At 43.4% G+C, this 23,487-nt stretch overlaps 1 protein-coding gene across 4 annotated transcripts in view; it reads right to left on the reverse strand.

The window, feature by feature from the left end:
* Positions 1–12,972, reverse strand: part of MAP4K4 (mitogen-activated protein kinase kinase kinase kinase 4) — a 129,631-nt gene extending 116,659 nt beyond the window's left edge. For 2 of the 4 annotated variants that reach the window (XM_083501447.1, XM_083501446.1), the window contains exons 1-2: positions 12,317–12,972; positions 11,662–11,727 (exon numbers count right to left, since the gene is read on the reverse strand). In XM_083501447.1, coding sequence (XP_083357573.1) covers positions 11,662–11,727; positions 12,317–12,373 — 123 coding nt within the window. In that variant the 5' untranslated portion in view covers positions 12,374–12,972. The remainder of the gene's footprint in view (positions 1–11,661; positions 11,728–12,316) is intronic. The other 2 variants (XM_083501449.1, XM_083501448.1) reach the window with 1 other exon arrangement.
* Between the last annotated feature and the right edge of the window lie 10,515 nt (positions 12,973–23,487).

Genomic DNA, 23,487 nt, shown 5'->3' on the forward strand with positions numbered 1-23,487 from the left:
TCCACTTTACTTGGGGGCAAGAGGAACAGAACCTCTTTAGACGATTTCATGGAATAACAATGCTAGGAAATTGAAGAACAGGGCTGAAATCTATTGCCACGCTCAAAATGTTTACCCATAGCTACCCAAGAGCAACTGCCTCCCAGTGTTAGAAACTCAGGCATACAGTGATGCCTTGGTTCTCGAACTTAATCCATTCCAGGAGTCCATTCGACTCCCAAAACCGTTCAAAAACCAAGGTGTGGCTTCCGATTGGCTGCACGAGCTTCCTGCACTCAATCGGAAACTGCATAAGCCGCATCGGACGTTCGGCTTCCGAAAAACGTTCGCAAACTGGAACACTTACTTCCAGGTTTGCGGCGTTTGGGAGCCGATTTGTTTGGGAACTAAGGTACCACTGTATAAGTTAGGCACCAAATGGCTCCTTAAACCAGAGTTATAGTCTCCCAAATGGAATGCCTAGTTCCCATTTTGAGCGCAGAGGGCTCAAAAGTTGTATTTTTCAATATGACTTTTCGGTTCCTGAAACCCATTGTGATTGTGCAGATAAAATACCATGGATAGGAACTCAGCACTTGATAGTGTTCCCAGCTATGGAACTGCATCCCCACCCTCCAGAAAAGGAAAGAAAAAAAGACTCACTCTAGAGTCCTACCACAGATTTCTTCCAAAAAAGAGTATTATTTGTGGTATTTTACTGCTTTAGATTTTAATCTATTTTGTTTTACATGTTAATACATCCTGAGCCATTGTGGTAAGGCAGGAAAAAATATGTAATTTAAAAGCATTCTTTAAAAGATATGCACTTTTGAAATGCTGAAGTTATACAAAGTATTGCCCTTTTTGAAAAGAAGTACTTCTGCAGTGAACAAAAAAAAATTGTACAAACCATAATTTTAAAAGACAGATTTGATTAAAGTATGCAGTAGCATGGTCCTTCAAGCATCAGAAAAGGAGGGGGGAATTGTAAAAAGTTAACAGATTTAAGGCTAAGTATTTATATATGAGCCAATATAAATATTTACTTATATCTAGAATGATGTCGCTATTGAGCAGATTTTAGCTTAAAAGAAGGCAAAGGCACGGTAGAGTTAAAGTTTATCTAGGAAATAAATATATGGAAGCTTATCATGAGCTAGGAAAAATATTCTAACTGCCAAGCACCCATCATCCTGTTTGTTCAATATAATCCTAAGCGTGTTTACTCAAAAGAAATTGTACCGAGTTCAATTGGGCTTATCCTAAGTAAGTATGCATAGATTTATAGCCTTTAGCAGCCAGGTAAACTCTCCACACAGGGGTTTGCACATCTCTGAAGAGAGGTTTAAAAAAATCAAGTCACCTTTTGCTAACCACTGCAATTTAATCTAGATCAGGCATCCCCAAACCCGGCCCTCCAGATGTTTTGGGACTGCAACTCCCATCATCCCTAGCTAACAGGACCAGTGGTCAGGGATGATAGGAATTGTAGTCCCAAAACATCTGGAGGGCCGAGTGATCTAGATCCTACATCTATGCACAAGAACCAAGTTAAGATTCAAAAACTGATAAAGGAAAAAAACAACCTTGCTTCTAGGATGAAGCAAACACGCTTTTTACCATACACACCAATTCAGGCACAGTTTCTGCATCTTCTACTCCACAAGTATACCATTTTTTAGGTTTCATTCACTTAAGCATTTTTTTAAAAAAAATAATATTCTCCCTAACATAGAAGGAAGAAACGCTTGAGATTTAATGTTGAAATGTTGAGTACTAGGATTTGCCCAATGTAGACAAAAAGATTTGCAAGTTAATGAGCAGACATTTCAGTGCCGTTCTTGTTCTATCACCCATCTTCAGAATGTTAAAAGTACTGTACAGTAAATAACACAGCATTGCAATTGTCTTTAGAGGATCACAGAGAACTGCAATTAAGCTTTGTAGTCTTGAAGATACATTATGGAAATGCATTGCATCATCAGACCTCTCAAGGGGTTTGCCGAGATTACGACAACAAGAATGTGTCAACCCCTCTGTAATCAAAGGCAGCATTTCCATTACTTTATTGACACCCCTATACAGTCACACCTGGGTTTTTTAACAACTTAGCTCCCAAACATTTTGGTTCCCGAATGCCGCAAACCCAGAAGTGACTGTTCCGGTTTGCGAACTATTTTTGGAAGCCGAACATCCAATGGGGCTTCTGCGACTTCCGAGCTTCCTGCAGCCAATTAGAAGCCGCACTTTGGTTTCCGAATGTTTTGGAAGTCAAACGGACTTCCAGAACAGATTCCATTCGACTTCCAAGGTATGACTGTGCATACATCTCAGGCATAGATATTCCTATATTACAGACTAGTAAGTATATGAATAGGTAAAAGGTAAAGGTAAATATAAATAAATATGTGACACTTCTTTGGTCCGTTTTGAAAGGATGCAGATTAAAAATATCACAATCAGGATTTTTTGGCTTCTAAAAAGTAAAGACTGATTCCATGGTTGATTGGGGGTGGGGGCAAACACTAAAAAAAAAGTATGTCACAGACTGAACGTAAAATCTACTGTATGGAAAATGTGCTTTGGTCACTGTACTATGACCCTTCTCTAATTCTAAAAGTGAATCAACATGAGTATTACACAAACACAGTGATCTTTTTAAGGATTCCATCCATATAATGGACCAGTTTGGACATTTCATCCCTGGCTTAATAAACCACAGTGTCTTGCCTGCATCTTCCAAAAGCAACTACTCTATTCTGAACTTAAAAATGGAAAGCATAATGCTGGTGGTCAACAAAAGTGTAAAGACTCTCTCAAGGCAAATCTTTAAAAATGTAGTATAAACACTGACAATTGGGAAACTCAGGCCTGCGAATGCTCCAATTAGAGAACAGCCTTTACCAAAGGTGTTGTGGACTTTGAAGACGCTTGAGAACGAAAGGGAGAAATGTGCTAAGAGGAAGGAACGCTTGGCAAAGCCTCACCGTGATTAACTCCCATCAAGAAGCCTATTTCCCCACTGTGGAAGGACGTGTGGATCCAGAATTGGCCTCCACAGTCACTTACGGACTCACTGTTAAAACCGTGTTCAGGAAGACAATCTGACTTGACTATGAGTGATCGCCAAAGAAAGAAGAAAGAAGACATTCCCCACTCTCCTTCATGCATTTGTTTCAGGATTTCAGCCCTGGTCTTTTCAAACTACACTTTTCTATTATTCCCGAATTGGGTGGTTGTGGTTGTGAACTGTGGTTGCCTCACTGGAATCAACACCAATATTAAAACCACAGTTTCCCTGTTCTGAACATAACAGAAACTATGGTTTAAGGAGACCAGGACCAAAGCACCAAAGTCAGTAGGGAGGAAAACAAAAGCCCAGGACTCATTCAGAGCTAAATGAACTAGGGTTAGCGAAGCCAGGAATATTAAGTCTTGCCCAACCCAACAAAACCATATCTATCACCATTAGAACCTCAGACTTATAAAATATTACACTATAAGATGCAGAAAGAACACACAGGAAATCTACTTTCTATATTGGTTTGTTATGGGTATATAAGTTTTCATTTCAGGGTTCTACCATTCTTTCCTGACATGATGACCACCCGCGACTGAAGAGTAACAAATAGTTTCTGAGATTTTTCAAGTAGGAAGTGGGTTCCCAGCTCATTTTCTTTCTGAAACCTTACAAGTATGGATATGAAACCATATACAAAACAGAAGCCGCCACCATCTATTATTATTTGGACCCCAAACTTCAGCTGCCACTTCACTCATCATACATGACCACAACATGTACCACACATGGAGACTCTTGAAGAGTAAGCAGCAGCAGGCTGCTTTCAATGTAGTAAATCATCATTTATTTTTAAATACATTTTAATGAGATGGGTGAACTGGGCTATTTAAGCATCAACAAGCAGACAGTTGTCAGGTGCTCCATAGGTAGCTTCCTGGGCTTACAGGAAGTCCAGCTGAGGATGCTATGGGTTTCTCAAGAAAACCTTCTAAAACACCAGTTTCTCAGCTTGCAAGGCCAGGCAAATTACACCACAATTAATAAAGCTTGCAACCTGCAGCCTCCTTTGTTTGTACAGCAACCAGGTGATTAAAAAGCCAGCGCTTCTATTTTTATTCACCATTGTAATACCACTGTATCATGTTTGGTGCAAAAGGCACTGAGCTTGTTACCACTGAAGTTAGTCCAGTGAAAAGTGGCATTAACAATCCAGTGGTCATCCATGTACCACCTGGATGCACTTCTCAAGTTCCCCTGCCCTTAGAGAGGAGGTGGATTTAATAGGGAACTTTTCTCAGCCCGAGAACCAAGTCCCTTTGGGCAACCTGTCAGGAGCCAGGTTCGAAGTGCTATGATTGGCAGGAGCCAGATTCGAAGTGCTAGGTTGGCAGGAGCTGGGACTACGGGAGCTCACCCCGTTGTGGGGATTCAACCTTCTGATCGGCAAGCCCAAGAGGCTCAGTGGTTTGATAACCGATAGTGGGAAAGTGGGCGTTATGCATGTGCTTTTAAATGACACCCAAAGCAAAATTTCAGAATAACACGCCAAGGAACATGTTAGCTTACACCACACTTGACTTCCTACCCCCACAATGTTCAGCTTGAAGCTCCATACTGCAACCCCAGGAAGGAGGGGGGATAAAATCTGATAAAACCCAACGTGCACGTTTTATCAGCTGCATTTGATACCCAAGCATTTTGTTGTGAATGGATACAAAACTGTTTGCCTACTGAAAATTCCACTTCGCCATTTTTCATCCTGTGTTTGTATTTTTCCTATGCTCCATTCACCACCACAAGGCGTATTTTTTTACTTAACACTAAGTACTTTTCTATTACTTCTTCCTTCCGTTTCCTGAATTAGAAGACTCCAAAGCCTAAGCTCCCACAGTCTGCACTAAGGTAGCAATCTCTGAACTGAAGAATGGAAGTGTAATTAGTGGGCTCCATTTGGTTAACGTACCCTTAGCCAGTTACATTAGAATAATTTTCACAAAACACCTTAATAACCCCTAGCTTCTCTGTAGCTCATTCACATTATTTTGAAGCATACAGGAAGAAGCTATATTGCTTTTATTATTTGTTATGTGTTTAAAGTATCAACTGTAGCCCACTCTTCATTGTGAAGAACAGGTCACAAAGCCACAAAAACATGAAAACGTAATCTTAACAAAACAAAACACAAAACAATGACAAAACATTGCAAATATTTTTATCGCAGCAGATTTAACACAGTAGCAAACCATCCAGAAGGCCAAGGTAAATATACAGGTCTGCAGCTAGTGACAAAAGTCAATGCCAGCTTTATTTGGGAGAGAAGGGAACTTCATAAATGGGGGGCTTCTACTGAGAATGTATTATAGGATCATAGAATTGTAGAATTGGAAGGAACCATGAGTGTCATTCTAGTCCAACTCCCTGCAATGCAGGATTCTTTTGCCCAACGTGGGACTGGAACCCATGATCCCTGATTAGATTAGGAGATTAGGAGTCTCATGCTCTACTGACTGAGCTATCTACTTTGTACTACCTAACTGCAGAGCTGTGGGTTCAGCGGTTTGAATCCCCGAGACAGGGTGAGCTCCCGTTGCTCCCCTGCTCCTGCCAACCTAGCAGTTCGAAAGCACGTCAAAGTGCAAGTAGATAAATAGGTACCGCTCCAGCGGGAAGTTAAACGGCGTTTCCGTGCACTGCTCTGGTTCGCCAGAAGTTGCTCAGTCATGCTGGCCACATGACCCGGAAGCTGTACGCCGGCTCCCTCAGCCAGTAAAGCGAGATGAGCGCCGCAACCCCAGAGTCGGTCATGACTGGACCTAATGGTCAGGGGTCCCTTTACCTTTTAACTGCAGAGCATATTACAGGTCTTTGTGGCATTCATTTAGCTGTTCATGGTTAGGAGAAAAGGGTGGGGGGGAATAAAATTAATAATAATAATAATAATAATAATAATAATAATAATAATAATGGTGTCATCTCATAGGCACATGTATGCAAACTATGCAGAAGTAATCCATCCCAAAAAAATAATCAAGTAGTGCAGAGCCAAATTCTTAAGTACAAAGCACAGTGCATACTTTTGAGAAACTGGTCTGGCTTATTTCCCAAGAGCAAGTGACCTCACCAATAGTGGCTCACCAGTAAAGAATAGGATTTCTTTCCCATGTTCAGCAAAATGATGTGAAGTCACAAATGACTCTCTCTTTTTACTACAGGGACACAAAGGATAAAGTAGTTATTCGGCAGTGGCCAAGGCTTCCTTAAACCATATTTACTGAAGTAACAATGGATTTATCTTGGCGAGGGAAATTATTTTCACAGGCCTCAGATTATTTTCACATCAGCATGTAAGCCATCCCCTATTACATAACTCCTGTATGGGCCAGAACTTAGGCAATATGCATAATTTACATGTAGCTTTGGAAAGCTGAAATATGAATCAAACAAAAGATGCCTTCACTATGAATTAATTCTCACAAGGCTTCTAGAAAGCAGCAGTCATGAGAACCTAGGAGAGTCAGCCCTGATTCAAACGGCACATTTCCTGTTATAGCTCAAACCTAACATGCCAATTACTTTCTAATCATTAGCGTGTGCTGGGGTCTCGGAACGCACATGAGAAATATTTACAACAGCTGGTTTTTGGAATGACACATTTTCTCTGTAGGGCTCGATTTTTATTTCCGCGCTTTAAAAGAGAGCGCGCAATCAATCATCGTTCCCTCAATTGTCTTTTTGCAGAGCACGCCTTGCCATCATTGTCAAACTATTCCCTCCAAATTTATAGCCACTGAAGCAAACACACACACATACCCCCACTAGCTCAGAGTACTTGATTTGTTAATCACCCAAAATAAATTGAGCCTAACTCACAAAGGAAGAATTAGAATCTCTCCAGTGTACACAGAAGAGGTGCAGTTTGACGCTCATCTATACCAAACAGAAAAGTTTAAAGTGCTACCACAATTCCACTCACCCTTTGGGTATGAAAGTGCTAAGCAGCATACAACCACAGAAGGGCCAACTTTTTTTTATCTCGCTGAAAAGTTGCACCAGGGTGGCACAGTGGACAGGGAGGAGGCAACCGGGGGCAGGGGAGGCTCAGGAACTGCCAAGAGTTTTTAGGCAATTCAAAAGAAGCTCTTCATGCTTGTAAACATGATAGCTGCATTCAGACATAGGGTTTATTGTGTTAGCTTTCTTGGTTATAAAGCTAGCACATCCATCCCCGTTTCTCATGTTGCTTCTACACCTCAGCAACTGCTGAGTTATGGAACCGTGGCTTCTTGATCAACATAGTGCCATGTCGCCTGCAATTTTAAATGGCAGGGAAGAACTGTGTGCTGGGATCCTGCCCCAAATTTCATCACACGAGCACACTGGAAAATTGCAATCCAAATGGTTTTCCGAATGAATGGTTGTTGTGTTTCCTGTGAACAACATGGAAATGAGCACAAAACTTCCACTAGATTTCCAGAAGTGGCTCGACGCAGCCTTTATGGGCAGATAGTTGTCAAGTGTCCTCTGCCTCTCAATGAAACCAAAGACCCCAAAAACAGGAATGGGCAATAGGACAATACAGAACTTAGGGTCGTGGAAAGGGCCACACTGAGATATATGATGAAGGGAGGAGAAAACAGTAGTCAGCTGATGGTTTTTTGTGGCCATCAGGCATCAAAGGGACAGAGTATAATGTTCTTACAAGTGCCCCAGTAGATTGCTAGCACTTTTTTATTTTATAATTGTAATTAACGAATTAATGTCCCGCCAAGAATGAATCATTCTGCTATAAAACACTTCACAGAGTTGAACAAAACACAGAAGTTAATGTAGCCTTTTATGCACGAATGTGCATTCAGCCCACACAAATAAGCACAGATTTTTTAGACTGTTGTGATTCATAAGCAAACTAACAAGTATGGTCAAGGTATTCTACACCAGAGGTACTTGCACTGCTTAAGCTGTTGGCAATAGTTTTGTCAAGCACAGTTAGGTGCCTATAATCTTATTTAAAGGTACTCCATAGAGAATTGCTAAGCTGGCGTTGCATTGTTCACAAGTTTCATTCCCATATTGGTGATTGCAAAATTCAGATTCTACTTTATCGTCTTGGAGCACGTCAATAGAGAGTTTCTTAGCAAAAGAGGCAGATAGAAACAAACAAACAACCACAACCACAGGCAATGTCTCTGCCAAGTCCAAATCATTTAGCTAATTTTATACAGCTAATTTCGTACTACTATCCAGTGCTAATTCAACATGCCCAACATTAGAACAAAATAGATGTGAAACAGCCTATTGTCTCTTAAGGATCAGGCAGACTACACAATATAAACACAGGAAAGAACATGCACACAGCAGAACATTTCAGCTCCTCATTCTCCAATGAGAGAATGAACACCAGTGGGCAAGTCTGTACATGCCATTTAGCTGACAATCAGTTGACCTCAACTCAGGGAAGAGGGGTTCCTCTTTGACATTCTAACAATACCCTGCTTTCTAGACAAATTTTATCTTATCCCAAATAGCTTTATTCATTGTACTTCTGCCAGACATAACTATTTGCTGCACAAAAGACGTCAAACTTCTGTGGGAGGTTCACAACTACTGCTTTTCTTTAAACTCTAAATGTTCTATTTTTTAAATAGCTTTGAAACAACAACATTTTACTTGCTTAACCCAGAGGGTTGCTGGGGCAGCAATGTAATCTGTTATTTCATTTTCATGCTCATTTAAAAAAATACTCTCTAAGTTTCTCTCCCCACCCCCACCAAGACACATTTGTAAACAGATGTGAGGGCTGGTTCATCTTTGGCCCTCCAGATGTTGCTGACTACAACTCCCATCATTCTTGGCCATGCTGGCTGAGGCCGATGGGATTTGAAAAACATCTGGAGGGCCACAGATTCTCCTATTTACGTGTACCAATAAACTGCGTACTAGTGCATCTCTTTGACGTCAACAATGACATCAGTGGTAAGGCTGGCCTTGAACATCTCATACACATGCCTTAGCAAGAATTGACACACATACTTTTAAAGATTTACTACATAGCTTCCTTTGCCAATATCTGTGAAGAAGTTCCTATAAAAGAGAAAACCTTAGACCTTAACACTAACTATTTGCACATGGTTGCTTCACTTCTTTCATATCTTAGGGCAATAGCCAATCTACCAAAACTAATTGACGCTAAGGAGACAGTTGGACATATTCAAGGACAAAGGCTTTTAAAAATAACTTCTAAGTTTTCTATATGAAACAAGAATACTTAAGCTATTGTGCAGTCCCAACAAACCAGGAAGCAAAAAGTTATACACAGTATCATTAAGACAAAACAAAGAAAGGCAACTTTAATATTCTTCTGATTTTCATGCATAGTTCAATACATAAGAAGTTGTAGTTGCTTCACTATGTCCCCGATTTTCAGCTCAACTGATATTTATCATATCAAGACAAAGGTCCCAGAATTGAAATTATCAGTAGCACAGCAACTGCAGTGTCAAACAGAGATCAGGGAATACCCTGAAAGATTCAAGTACAGGTTTACTGCCAGCTAAATTCTGTAAGAATCAATCAATTTGGTCACAGGGCTTTAACTCCAAGGACTGGTCCCAAAGACAGCTTTGTAATACGACTTCATCTTGAAGCTGCTTGTTATCTTAGGATGTCTTACCAGTTATTCAACTATTAACTATATTCCATCACTTTGGATATTGTCCAGTTCCCAAACCTGAGCAGTGATTGGATAGGTAAGAAGAATCCCCATCCATGCAACAGGATGTTGCATCACATAATGTCTTTGAAGCAAAAGTGGCACATGCACATTTGGGCTTTCACCACTTTGATTCTATGTGTGTATGCAACTTACCAAAACATTATTATCTCTAGCAGAGGTAATCCACAATCACATTTCTCTCCATTGTATATACAGGCAATACACTACTGGCAATAATGAAGCCCTCTGTTTACATGATGTAGTCAGCCACCTTTTGTAAATATTATGGGACCCTGGAGTGATTACCTATTTTCATTCCACACTGGAATGGCACCCAAGCAATAAATAAATAGTAAAACTATAATCAGCCAGCCTATAGTCAACTCATAAAACATTTTATTTAGCTCAAAGCATTGTCAAATTAATTGACTTATTTTCTACTCGTTTTATTTACGAGAGATTCTAAACTCACACAACTGAACTCCCTTCTAGGGGTAGCAGGAAGAGGACACACCCAATGTGATATATAAGCTTCACAAGCAAAGAAATTGCAGGGGGAAATATCATTATGAAACAGTTTCAAAGGGTCAGCCATAAATCAGCCTCAAACTTAGACATGTTTTAAAGTCGTTGCATAGGACTAACTCCTTTTGTTTACAGCAAGATCAAAGCTACTTCATATCACTACCGTTCATCCAGCCAACAATCTCCTTACAAAATACAGCCTGTAGATCATTGTAAAACAAAAGAGAAATACCAAGGACACCACACATCAAAAGAAGGTGATTCCCACCTTGGAACCAGCATGTAAACAAAGAATGGGGAAACTGTGGACCTCTAGGTGCATCCCTGGCCATTTATCACACTGGACTGGGGCTGATGGGAGTTGCCAAGTCCACCAATATCTGTAGAGCCACAGGTCCCCCATTATGGACACACAAAGACACATACTCTACTTTTTTCACTGAACGTACAGAAGATGGGGACCCACAACTGATCATGTGCTGAAGCTCTATTGTGATAAGGAGCCTCTATTGTGATAAGTTGGAAGACAGGCTTATTAGACTTGGGTTCACATCAAACAAGAAGCAAACCTCTTCCTATCTTTTCTTACAAACCTTCCTTAGGCTTGGGCCATCCTTTACTCATGTAAAATGTATAATGAAAAACTTAGTCATATGGGTGACTAAACATTACACAGCCATGAAATCTCAATATTGGTTTCCTTTATGTAACAGACTTTGGGGGGAGGGGGGGCTGTTATCTTCCCTTCACACCTAGCCTTTGAAAACAGCAACATCTCTCAGTATCCTACAATTGTTTCCTCTGTATGTGTGCGCTTCTCCCCAAATCATTTGCTCGTCAAACAGGTTATTCTATGAATTCTGATCTTCTGCTCTCCAGACATACAATAACATTCCCTGCTCTTTTTACCCTGATTCACCCCACCCCTTTGCATCCACACCCTCTTACAGAGTTAAAAGACACTGGAGGTAATGTGATGCCAGTCTCCACATCTTAACACGCCTTGGAAGGATTCATAACAAAGAAAGCTAGTGACATTCTCCCCACCAAAAAAAGCTATCTGACTATTTTCAATAAAGACAGGAACACCCCCAATTTCCCCACCATCACATATCAGCAGACTGACAGGGCCAACTGAATAAACAAGACTGGATGGTTGTGAAGGAGAATACAAGATTTAAAAGCTTCTTGGATCCTAATTTTGGGGCAGCAACAAGCTAACTTGGTGGGTTCTTCAGACCCCAAAAGGTTCATTGAGGGAGTAAACAGCAGAGCTTGACAGCTGTGTCACAAAGCCACCAGAGATTTACTTCCCCTTAACTTTTGTTTGCAAAGCAGGGTGGCCAGCCAGCATCAAGGCTGTGCAAGAGAAAAATGTGCATGTATTATGATTTTTAAAGGAAATGAAATTCTTGACACAAACCTTATAAACTTGACCATAGGTGCCATTTCCAACCACTTCCACCAGCTCAAAAATCCCGGCAGGGTCCTACACAATAAAGGTGTGGAGAAGGGAGGGGGGAGATAAGAGGGGGGAAAGAAGGGTTATATAGATAAGAAATTACCACCGGCGCACCCACCCGCCCCCCAAAAACGCCACTGTCTGGAGGGGATTGTTTGGCTGTACAGCTGTTGCGCCCTGATTTTCCACGCACATGCCAATACATGCAAACAAAGGAAAGCAGCCCAAGACTGAACTCATCTCTCTCTCTCTCTCCCCTCCCCATAAGCTCCAAGGAACAAAACGGGGCGATGACAAACCAGCCAGCCGGCAGAAGGGCCCCTTCTCAGCCGCAGCAAGCAACCGCGACCACCCCCCTTGCAAACCCCGGGGCGTCTTTCCCCCAGCAACGCAACCCCCCAACTCTCCCTCCCTACCCCCCACCCCGCTTTTCTCCCCCAACCCAGCTGCGAACAACAAAAGCCACGCCAGGGGAGACGTCTCCCGCTTTGTGTGGCCAGGGGGAGGCAGAAAAGACGAGCGAGCGAGCGGGGCGAGGGAACGAGGGGTCGCCTGCCGCGCCCCGCTTAGCCAGCCAGCCCCCCACCCAAGCCAGCCCACCTCCAGCCGCACTCACCCGTAAGGAGGAGAGGTCTATCTCCCCCAGACTTTTCGCAGGAGAGTCGTTCGCCATTTTCCCCGTCGCTTCTATTAAATAATTCCTCTTTCTTTCTATTAACAAAAGACGGCAAGCACTGCTAGCACGCCAGGGTGAAGGAGAGGAGAAAGCGCCGCCCCTTCCTTCCTACCCCCCCCCACCCAAAAACCCCAATCTCTCTCTCTCTTCCCCCCTCCTCCCTCTCTTCCTTCACTCCAGGATAAAACTCTTCTTCATTGGAGGAGGGGTGCAGGGCGAGATGTGGGAGGAGGCAGCTCGGGTCCGCTTAGCTTTCCTTCCCAAGGAGGCTGGCGGAGGGGTTGTCGGTTCAATTGTGGCCGTCGTCGTTTTATTAAAAAAAAAAAAAAGGAGCGTCCCCCCCTTTCAGCCTCTGGTGCGCGCGAAGGTCGGCTTTTTACGCCATGGTCGAGGAACCAGATGCGCCTCTCCTCGCGCGCGCGCGCGCTCCCTCCTCCTCAGCCAGCCACATCCAACATAGCGAGCCGGGAGCCGGCGGTGGGAAGGGAGGAAGGAAGGAAAAGAGGAGGAGGAGGAGGGCAAGGAGGAGGTGGAGCAGCAGCAGCAGCCCCGCTTCCTCAAGAACGCGCACACGCGCGCGCACAGAAGGGTTTGCCACCCACCCACCAACCCACCCAAAGGCGCACGCGAACAATAAAAAGCGCCACCCGGACGCAGTTGCTTCCTCTGCCTTTCTCCTCCTGCTGCTGCCGCCGCCGGAGCGCAAAAAAAGGGCACCGCGCGCCCCGGCGGGGAGAGCTTCCTCCGTGAGGCTTTGGAGGGAGGGAGACAAAGCGAGCCGAAGAGGTGTGGGAAAGGGATGCAAAAAAAAATAGACTCCTCGGAGCCCGAGGACGCCAAGCGGCGCCCCTTCTCTCCCTTTCCCCCGACAGGAAAACCCAGCGGAAACGCAAACGCGCACCAAAGCACTTCTGGGTAAATTAGGGAGGAACGGCTGCGAGGTGGAGGAGGGGGTGGCAGTCGTCTGTTGCTCTCAGTCAAAGTCTGTCTGGGCCGTGGGGGGGGATCTTTGTTCGAGCGAATATATCAATATGCGAGCAGGGGCGTGGCAGGGAACAATAGATTTGTTTTAAAGAAAAAGCTCCGCTCAAGTCAGGCCCCGAGCTGGGCCCTCGCCTCCCAGGAAAAAGCCAAAATATGTTTCCACACATCAGCCCTCCAGAACAATGCAAGCCTTTATGTATAGGGGAGAGGGGGGTAGGAGAATCGATGGACAAGGGGACGCTCATGAATGGATGGCCACTGAGACACTTATCAGGATTAGAAGGCTGAGAATTCTCAGGGATGCATTTGCGCAGGAAGGGCAGAAATCTTGTGCTGTTCAAGCATAACATTCCCATCTCTGCTGCTAGATGGCCCTGACAGCATTTGGGCAATGGCTTAAAACCAGTTGTTGGTTTGATTCATCTTAGGAAGACCCAAAGACTTAAGTTATAATTCTGTGGAGAAGATAGGCTTCCCTGACAACCCGGTCTTCTGCTGTTTTCCTCCTATTAGTTGGAGATTGTACAGTGGTGGGGTTTGGGCCTTGTAACATCAGGCACTACAAATGGCGGACAGCAAGTTGCATAATCATGCAAGCACACTCAGTACTTAATACACCAATAATGCCATGGAGCCCATTCTGCTTCTGAAGCTCCTCCCGCTGGCATAACAAATGCTTAACGGCATTGCCAGGTAAGGTTGATAAAGGTCACTGTCTGAAAGTGAGGTGCTCCAATCAAGTGTAGACAGTGTTGAGCCAAATGAACCAATAGTCTGACTACCTATAGGGCAGCTTCTCACTATAGGCATCTGCTTACAGTATTCTTAATGAAAATGGGGAGGGGGAGCAGGCTTGGGTGTCACATGACATGCACAGTTGCTCATTGAATTATCTTGGGCTGAACTCATTGGTGACGCTAGAATGAGGCATACAAACCTTTGGCCTTCCTGGCACTGTTGGGCCACAACTCCCACTATCCTGGACCAAAAGGCCACACCGATTCGGACTGATGGGAGCTGGAGTCCCAAGAATGGGCCACAGGTAAACTACTCCTGTGTTTGTGTGTGATGAACATAGGGAGCAGCCTTGTACCATATCAGGCTATTCGGCCATCTAGCCTATTTAGCCTTGACTTTCCTCACACTGGTACCCAACAGAGGTTGTAAGTTTACAAGTCCCATCATCCCTGACTGTGTGATGGCCTGGGACTTGGAGCTGGAGGAGTCTCAGTCTGCACCGGATCCTCTGCCTCAGGCAGCATCTGAACCGAGTCTGGGGCCTGATTCTGAAGAGCCCCAGTCTACACAGGTTCCCCTGCAACAAGCATCAGCTGGGCCGAGTCAGGGGCCTGAGCCTGCCCTGGCTCCAGATGCGGGGATTACCTCGTTGCCCTCTGCTGGGCAATCACATACAGCTGCTCCACTACCAGTTGGGTCAGGAGAGGCTGAGGCAGCCTCTGGGTCTAGTACATCTCCGAGCTGCAGAGACTGAGGTCTGAGAGGAGAGACCTGAGTACTCGCAGGAGGAGTGCTCGCCTTCGGGCGAGACAGGTGAGTCACTGGGGGATCAGGACCGGCCATTACCCCAACAGAGGTTGCTCCCACCTGAGACCTTGTGCCTGACCTAGCCCGGTTTCCTGCCTTGGCCCTGTTGGACTGACTCCTCGCGGAATCCTTGGGATTGGGGACTGGACTTGGACCGCGTGGCTCGGGTTAACCCCCGGGCCCAGCACAGACTGTCAGTTATACTGACTAGGAATTGTAGTCCAAAACATCTGGAGGGCACCAAGTTGTCAAAGGTGATCTAGCCTGACAGGCAGCAGCTGTTCAGGCAGAGGGGACTTTTCCAGAATTGCTTTCTGAAGCCTTTAAACTGAGTTGCCCAGAGATCGGAGCTGTGACTATATATACACAAAAACCCTGCACTCTACCACTGCGCAGTGGAATATCGTGGGCAAGGCATTACAAAAGAAGTACTGTACATTTATGAGTTCTGTATACCCCTTGGTACATGTCAGTTTAAAGTGAACTCAATACATCCCGTGTGTGTGCATGCTTTTCCCATAGTCCACATGATGTTGTCTTCACCCACATAGCAGCCTGCACCTTCCTCTCATTTAGTTTGGATTTCCCTGATCCTCAGATAAAGAAGGAAAGGGGGGAAATCCAACATAAAATTGTACTCCTACTGCCATCGGTGTGGCATTCATCAATGGGCTGCTAGTGGGATGACATAAACACGTTTTAACCTGCAAGTCTGGTATATTGGAAAGCATGTGTCATAATAATGTTTTTTTAAAAAAAAATGGTTGCATGCATAAGTAAACAAATACCTGTGTGCATGCCCACAATGGACTTCGGGTTTCTGGAAGAGGGTGGCAAGTACGGTACTTATTGAGGGAAGAGGACCATATTACGCATTGTGAACACTTTCCATCAAGCACCACCCGCTAGTTTGGATGAAGAACATTGAGACTTGAGTGCTCATATGTAGATGAATGTGCACAAAAGTGCACAAGGAAAAATCAGATCTCTTGTGGCCCCAAGTTTGCATTAACACTATGTACACAGCCTGTGTCAAGGATAAGGAGGAGTTTCACACTCAATGAAACTGTATTCCCCCCCCCCCCGCAGCTCTTTACTTCTCACCATAGACATGAATGATAGCCATTTACTCATGCGGGGAGTAACTTAAGATATGCATTTGCAGACACTTGGGGGGGGGGAGGCTAAGCCTCCATCCTGTCTCTGATGACCCCAGTGAACCAAGTCATTTCAAAAGCCAACCTGCCCTTTTAACTCTGTGAGCTCTGCTTCTTTGTCCCATCAGACCGTGGTGTACAAAACAGTGGTGCAACGTTTAATCTTTTTTATACTTAATCAGCTAAAATGATGTCCTTCCAGTTTTTCAAGCAGCAGAAACAACTGTTGTTTTCAATGCAGTTACTTAAATTGCAGATTAATTGGCTAGATAACAGGTATAGATAACAGCCTGTTAGAATGTATACACAAAATGATTTTTTTTATATAGAAACATCATAAAGTCACAAGCATTTGCTATCTTCAGAGGTGATCGCTTTGACCAAGATACTGATTCACCAGTTACTGAAACAATTCTGATCTGCGCCAAGACAACCTTTACACACACCCACACAGCATGAAAGCTGCTTCCCCGTGGTGTGTTCCTATACTACTGGGGAGTGTGCATGAATATTGCACCATGGGGGAATGACTCCCATGCCCAGGCTGTGCCCTAGTGAGTAAGAAGGTGACAGGGCCCAGAGACCATCCTCTGTTTCCCAGCGGCAGCAAGCAAAGGAAGAAGTTTACAGAGCAACTTGTCTTGAAATGCAGGGGAAACGTGGTCAGGATTGGGCTGCAAATGATTTGCAATAATGTGAAGCCATATTGAGTTATTTTGAACAATTTGCATGCACTGTAAGAAGTATCTATCAGGTTACAAGACGAGACCTTCATTCATTAAGAGGATCTTTAACTTTTTAAAATAAGAAAACGAAACGCACACTGAAATAAATGTGAGTTGCAATTACCGCAAGAGCCATGGTTTTCCTGATTATCTGAGCAAAAACATGCTTGAAAGAGTTCACAAATACCGTGCATCTTAGAACAGGAATCTGGAAAAAAAACTTGCCTCAAGTCTTGCAAGAAGCCTACCCTCTCAAACAGAGCACACTTTTAAACCATTGATAACTTAGCTGTGCTATATGTATAGAGCTGCAACCGTTTTTGCTGGCTAGCATCCGAAAGCTTGATCCCACACAGATCTTCTTAAAACTATTGATTGACATCCGTACAAGCATGCCAAAGTCTGCAGAGGGCTGGGTTACACCATGCACATGATTTAATAAGTGGATCTTTTCCTGGCATGGAGATTCTGTGATGTGCAGAAGACTGCTAACTGGGGAATATAAAAGCAGTGCCAGTAAGAAAAGAACCCTAACTACTACTTTTTTCCACCCATGGCATTCCACTAGTTTTAGAATTATTTTGTTAGCTTGAAGCATTCCACTTTCAGCTTTCAGTATTAGTTTAAATACTTAAATCTCCTGAAAATTATTAGCTTAGACCTAAATTGTGCACCTCATAAATGAAACTAAAGTGTCACTGACATGAGTGGGATCTTTACCCAGTATATATATATATATATATATATATATATATATATATATATGCAGGTTTTGGTGTCCTCGGGTGTCTTCCCGTGTAAAAGTTGGGGTGTCTAGGCGACGTTTCGACGAGGTCTCACTCGTCATCTTCAGGCTGGTGCTTTCGGCTTCTTGTTACTGGAACAGAGCAGGATCTCAGTGTTTGAGTTCCTATAAATACTGTTGAGGGGGTGTGGTGTATAGCCTCCAATGTTCTGGGCAGAGAGGAAGTTCCCAGGCTAGTGTGCCTTTTCTTCTTTTGTTCCTTAATTACTTGAGGGATATCTTGAGTGATTTCTTGGGTGATATTCTGAGTACCACTTAGGTGGGTCATTAGGTGTGGATTAGTTGCTAAAGCCTTCGTGTCTTGACATCTTGAGCTTTGTGAAGAGTTTTTCTGAGAAGATGGCTGTACTGCACTTAGTTGTGCTCTGGCTTGGCTTCGTGTATAGGGGCGAGCTGTGCTACACTTTGAAACCAATGCTTTAGACAAGTCAGAACACAAACCCAAACTGTGGCTCAGATATGTTGACGACACCTTTGTAATTTGGCCACACGGGAAGGAAAAACTAGATAGCTTCCTCACACATCTCAACAGCCTACACCCCAAAATACAATTCACCATGGAAATAGAAGCCAACAACCAACTTCCCTTCCTTGACGTCCTAATCTACAAAAAACCTGATGGCTCCCTAGGACACACTATCTACCGGAAAAAAACACACACCAACCGCTACTTACATGCACAATCACACCACCACCCTGCACAAATAAACTCCGTAGCCAAGACTCTCATCTCCAGAACCAAACGCCTGGCTGACAAAGACCACTTGACAACTGAGTTACAGAATCTCTCAAATGTGTTAATCGCCAATGGATACCAGCAAAACAGGGTTACGAAGCTAATCCAAAAAGAAACACCCCCAAAAAACCAAGACACAGAAGAAAACAATGGCATGGCCCTCCTTCCTTATATCAAGGGCACTACAGATAAAATTAGCAAAATCTTCCATAAACACAATATCAAAACAGCCTTTTGCACCAACCAAAAAATAGCCAATATCCTCAGAAACCCCAAGGATAAAATCCAGTTGGAAAACCAAGGGGTCTATGAAATACCCTGCAAAGTCTGCCCAGCCACGTACATTGGACAAACAAACAGACGAATAAATGCACGTATCGCAGAACACAAGAATGCCGTCAAAAAAGAAGAAAAAACTTCCTCTCTTTTCCAACACATGAAAGAAACAGGACACGAAATTAATTTTGCAGATTCCAAATTGCTCTTTAACATGGAACATCACCACAAGAGAATAATCATGGAAGCCATCGAGATAGAGAAACACCCTCACAACATGAACAAGCGTGATGACACATCCCGCCTGCCAGACATCTGGAAATTAGCCCTCCCCACAAAAACCGACACCAGATCCAGAGGCACACAGAACGCCATCACCAATCAACCACACCAGACCCAAACCCAGACCCTCTCCACAGATAAATTACAGACACCATCCAGTAGCCAAACCATGGTGGCACCTCTGGATGCTGCACCCCCCTGCAATCCCTACACAGATCTGGCTGGCACAGGACACAAAACCACAGCTCGCCCCTATACACGAAGCCAAGCCAGAGCACAACTAAGTGCAGTACAGCCATCTTCTCAGAAAAACTCTTCACAAAGCTCAAGATGTCAAGACACGAAGGCTTTAGCAACTAATCCACACCTAATGACCCACCTAAGTGGTACTCAGAATATCACCCAAGAAATCACTCAAGATATCCCTCAAGTAATTAAGGAACAAAAGAAGAAAAGGCACACTAGCCTGGGAACTTCCTCTCTGCCCAGAACATTGGAGGCTATACACCACACCCCCTCAACAGTATTTATAGGAACTCAAACACTGAGATCCTGCTCTGTTCCAGTAACAAGAAGCCGAAAGCACCAGCCTGAAGATGACGAGTGAGACCTCGTCGAAACGTCGCCTAGACACCCCAACTTTTACACGGGAAGACACCCGAGGACACCAAAACCTGCATTCCTGTACCCGTGAAAATCTACGAAAGCATATATATATATATATATATATATATATACACACACACACACACACACAGAGAGAGAGAGAGAGAGAGAGAGAGAGAGAGATGTCTGCAATGATGTAGCAACACCAGCACTTAATATTGTTAAGACTTCAAAAGAGAATGTAGGAAGACCAGCCAGTAATCACATATAGGTGTTACAATGTTTCTCCAAGATCTTACCTTTGAAAAAGAAAGAAAGGAAAGCTTCTCTGTGTGTCTTAACTGGTTTAGCTGTGAAGGGGGAGGGGAAAGCTTTCAAAACTTGAAATGAGTCCCAAGCAATACAGACACATCCTCAGTTTCGGAGACTGCTGGAAACAAGATCTTCAAGGTGTGAAATCCTCCTTGTCTTTCAGTAGGAGTTCACAATCAGATGCTGATGACAATAACCCTAGCTTTCAACTGTTAGAACTATTATCAAAGGCAAGGAAAGGAGAGTAGGTGGCACCATGTGATACCAAAAGCTCCTCTGAAATCTTCTTTGGAGTGTCCCTTCAATATAGGTAGGTTAATTGTTCTCTAATTGTTCTCCTATGAAAGGAGCAATAGCCCTGTGCCTCAGGGGAAGGAGCCTATGCCTATTTCCAGGCTCTCTAGTTTAATGCCGGTGTGGAATTTATAATACACTATTTTATCAGCAAAACCACATTTTGTTTATTATGAGTTTTGCTGTTCTTTAGTCACTAAGGCAGGCATCCATCCCCGAACCCGGCCCTCCAGATGTTTTGGGACTACAACTCCCATCAACCCTGACCACTGGTCCTTCTAGCTAGGGATGGTGGGAGTTGTAGTCCAAAAACAACTGGAGGCCCAAGTTTGGCAAAACCCTGGTTTAGTGGAGCTCCAAGGTGCCAAGTCACTGCATGCAGGAGAATAAGACTACTCATTTCATTTGAGGTTTCCTCCACCACACCCATTGGTAAGAGGATCAAGAACAAAAGTTGAAAAAAGCTTGTTTGCACTGTTAGGTATACGGTACACACTTCTGTTTGACCCAGTTCTCCGCATTTGTTTGGGGTGCTAGGACAACATACATGTGGTGTTCAAACTGTGAGTGCTATTATTTATGTAGCCAAAACAGCCAAACTGCCTGTGTGCTAGAGGGAGGTATCTGGTGTCTCAGAGGATCCCAGCATTTTGCAGAAGTACAAAACATATTTATGGGAAAACCCTCCTATGGGTGGGAACCCGCAAACCAACTGAGTGCATACAGAACATGTTAAATGGCTAAAGAACGCTGGTTGACATGAGGAGTTGTAGGATGGAATATATTGAAAAAGCACGTGGCTGTGTAGAACAGTGGACATGAGTATTTTATGCTATCATGGCTTGTTACAAATCCCACTTGCCTACTAACAGCTGGTTGTCAAGGTTTTGTTGTTTTATGTATAGTGGAAGTCGTCCAGAGTGGCCAGGGCAACCCAGTCAAATGGGTGGGGTTCAAATAATAATAAAGTTGTTGCTGTTGTTGTTGCACCCAAAAATGGAATCTATGGTAGAACTAACAGATGAAGGGGCAGAGCTATGCTTAGAAGCACATCTTGATTTTCATTGGTTCCCCCAAGGTTCTAGCAGGCAAATTAAGTGGACTGAGGCTTAGCTGAAAGGCGGCAAAACCTAAGCATCATTCAAGCACTAGAGTCACCAGAGGCGGCTTCTTCTTCTTCTTCTCCTATCACTCGTAGCCAAGTAAGATTGTCTTCCATAAACGCAATTTAACAATGAGTCTATAGGTTACGGTGGAGGCCAATTCAAGCACTGGAATCACCAGAGGCAGAGAAGATCTCAATGGCTGTCCTCTCAATAGTATCTCCAACTAGATAATTTCGTTTCTCTTGTTTTGATGAATGGCTGCCATTCACTCCTGAGGAGTGATGAAGTGCAGCACTTTGGAACCATGTTGCAGCAGAGGGAGTGAAATCCTACCCACCACACCTGACAATTAATGTGCATACTTGTTTGGAGCAGACTCATGAAACATTTGTTTAAAACATGCAGCCTCACTTGTTGAGCAAATAGAAAGCGTGCTCATGCAAAATGCACAAGCTGCTACTTATATAGCATTTCAGGACCAAACTAGGCATCACATGGCAAACACGTTAAAAAAAAAAATCCCCCACTGTTTTTGTTTTTATTTTAGTGACAAGGAGCTGCAGGAAGCTGCAGATTGAAGCACCTTTCCCTGGAGTAAACAGCAAAAGCAATAAAAAATACCCCTCTTCAATTCTCTCTAGTTTGCAGTACTATGACACCATGTTATGTACCATGTATGTTACTGGTCTGAATGATGCTGTACAGATGCATAGCACAGTACAGATCTGGGAGATCCACTACATGCCACAAATTCTTCCAGTTGGCACATAATAACACTATTGAGATGAGATATCCTTGAAAACTGTTCAGCCTCAAATCAACTTCATGCAAATGGAATCAGTCCCAGAACCCAATTTAATTTCCTAAATGAAGCTTCAGTGAGTGAGGGCCAGTCACACAGTTTCACAGTTCCAAAGATGAATTAATTCTACGATGACTTCGATACAAACTTTGTATGTAAACAAGTTCATCTGTGGATAAGCAGGATGTGTTCATTTTTCTTAGTGTCACTGTTTTAGCTGCATCTTCCTCTCATTTGGTTACAGAAACACAAGCATGGCAGAGATAAACTAAAAGCACAATGAAAAGAATAGAGCACTTTTCAAACAGTTTTCAATCCACCTTTTCACTGCACTGTTTTTTATTTCTTGCAGTCTGCTAACAGTTGTGATAAAACATCCTTTAATTCCTTATTAATATTTTTAAAGGTTAACACATTTGTGCAATTAATAATTGTTGAGTTTTCTATTTCTCATTCGCCAGTAAGCAACAGTGCAACACTATACATGTCTCCTCAGAAGTAAGTCTCCTTGAATTTAACCTGTATTACTTTCAGGTAAATGAGCACAGGATTGAAGCCTAAGTGGCTTTCATTCAGAGAAGGATTTCTCTGTAAGTAGTTCTGGTGAAAGACACCTGCATGGTTATTAAATGACTTCCTTGATAGCCATTTTTGGTAATTAATCTCTGCTTAAAGTATCCCTCTGACACCGTAAGTCCCACTGTGTACATCACTGAGCAAACCATGCATGGCTGTAAGACAATCAGTAAGAGGAAATGGGGAAAGTTCTATTGCACAAGAACATGGTTCTTCTGCCCCTCATTTTATCCTCACAACCATCCTATGAACTAGTCAGAGATTCTAACTTTCCCGAAGTGAGCTTCATAGCTGAGAAGAGATTTTCAGGCATACATGATCAATATTGTTTTCATGTATAACTTGATTTCTCAGCTTGGATTTCACATTAAGTTTCCATAATATTGAAATCAGGTGTTAGATCACCACAAGAGCAAACTGGGATACGACTGAACTCTTATGTCGGGGATGTAAACAGAGCCATCTGCTTGGCCACCTGTGGCAACAGGATGATAGACTAGATGGGCCTAGTCTAGTAGGCCCAGTCTTGTGTTTTTCACCTCCACAGTCATCATCTACCCTCTCAACTGACGCTCCTGAGGAGGGGAAATAGATCTGTCAGGAATGGTTGGCATTGAACTCATAACCACATATTCCCACCCACCCCCAGAAAATCCCCCCAAAAGTACAACAACTCATCCACAGGTAGCATTATTAACAATTTACGATGGGGTGGAAGGTTCGAAAGCTATGAAGGACTTGCTCACAAATTTATTGACAGCTGCACGAGTTATTATAGCTAGGAAGTGGAAGGGGCAAGGTGAATATAAAATGGAAGAATGGTATAAAGAGGTGTGGGATATAGCTATGAATGATAAATTAACATGTACTATTAAGGTAAGATGAGGAATTATGCAGGAGAAATG

This window comes from Podarcis liolepis (genome assembly GCF_965112155.1).
Source record: "Podarcis liolepis genome assembly, chromosome: 4".
Lineage (NCBI taxonomy): Eukaryota > Metazoa > Chordata > Lepidosauria > Squamata > Lacertidae > Podarcis > Podarcis liolepis.